At 62.9% G+C, this 383-nt stretch overlaps 1 protein-coding gene across 1 annotated transcript in view; it reads right to left on the reverse strand.

Moving 5' to 3' along the window:
- The window catches only part of NOTCH1 (notch 1), a gene marked incomplete at its 5' end in the record, with an annotated part of 16057 nt that overhangs the window by 14653 nt on the left and 1021 nt on the right, over positions 1-383 (reverse strand). The window contains one exon of the mRNA XM_010138548.1: positions 47-239. Coding sequence (XP_010136850.1) covers positions 47-239 — 193 coding nt within the window. The remainder of the gene's footprint in view (positions 1-46; positions 240-383) is intronic.

Raw genomic sequence — 383 nt, forward strand, 5'->3', positions numbered from 1 at the left:
ATTGGCCCCGGCACCCCCCCACCACCTCCGGCACCCGCCAGCCTACCCATTCAGCCCATCATGGCATTTCCCGTGGATGCAGGGGTTGCTGTTGCACTCGTTCACTTCAGACAAGCACTTGGGGTCATGGAAACCCTCGGGGCAGAGGCAGGTGAAGCCGTTGATGCCATCCTTGCACGTGCCCCCGTTGTGGCAGGGGTTGCTGGCGCACTCATCGATGTTGATGTTGCACATGCGACCTGGGTGAGGGTGCAGGTGAGGAAATGTTACCCCGTGGGATGTGCAGCGTGGTATGGTGGGTGCTTGCTATCTCCCAGGGGCTCCCATCAGGCAGGTCCCCCCCCAGCCACCCGGGGAACAGCTGCCGGAGGCTCGAATCTCCC

The sequence above is a fragment of the Buceros rhinoceros genome, unplaced genomic scaffold (genome assembly GCF_000710305.1).
Source record: "Buceros rhinoceros silvestris isolate BGI_N320 unplaced genomic scaffold, ASM71030v1 scaffold22656, whole genome shotgun sequence".
Taxonomy (NCBI): Eukaryota; Metazoa; Chordata; class Aves; order Bucerotiformes; family Bucerotidae; genus Buceros; species Buceros rhinoceros.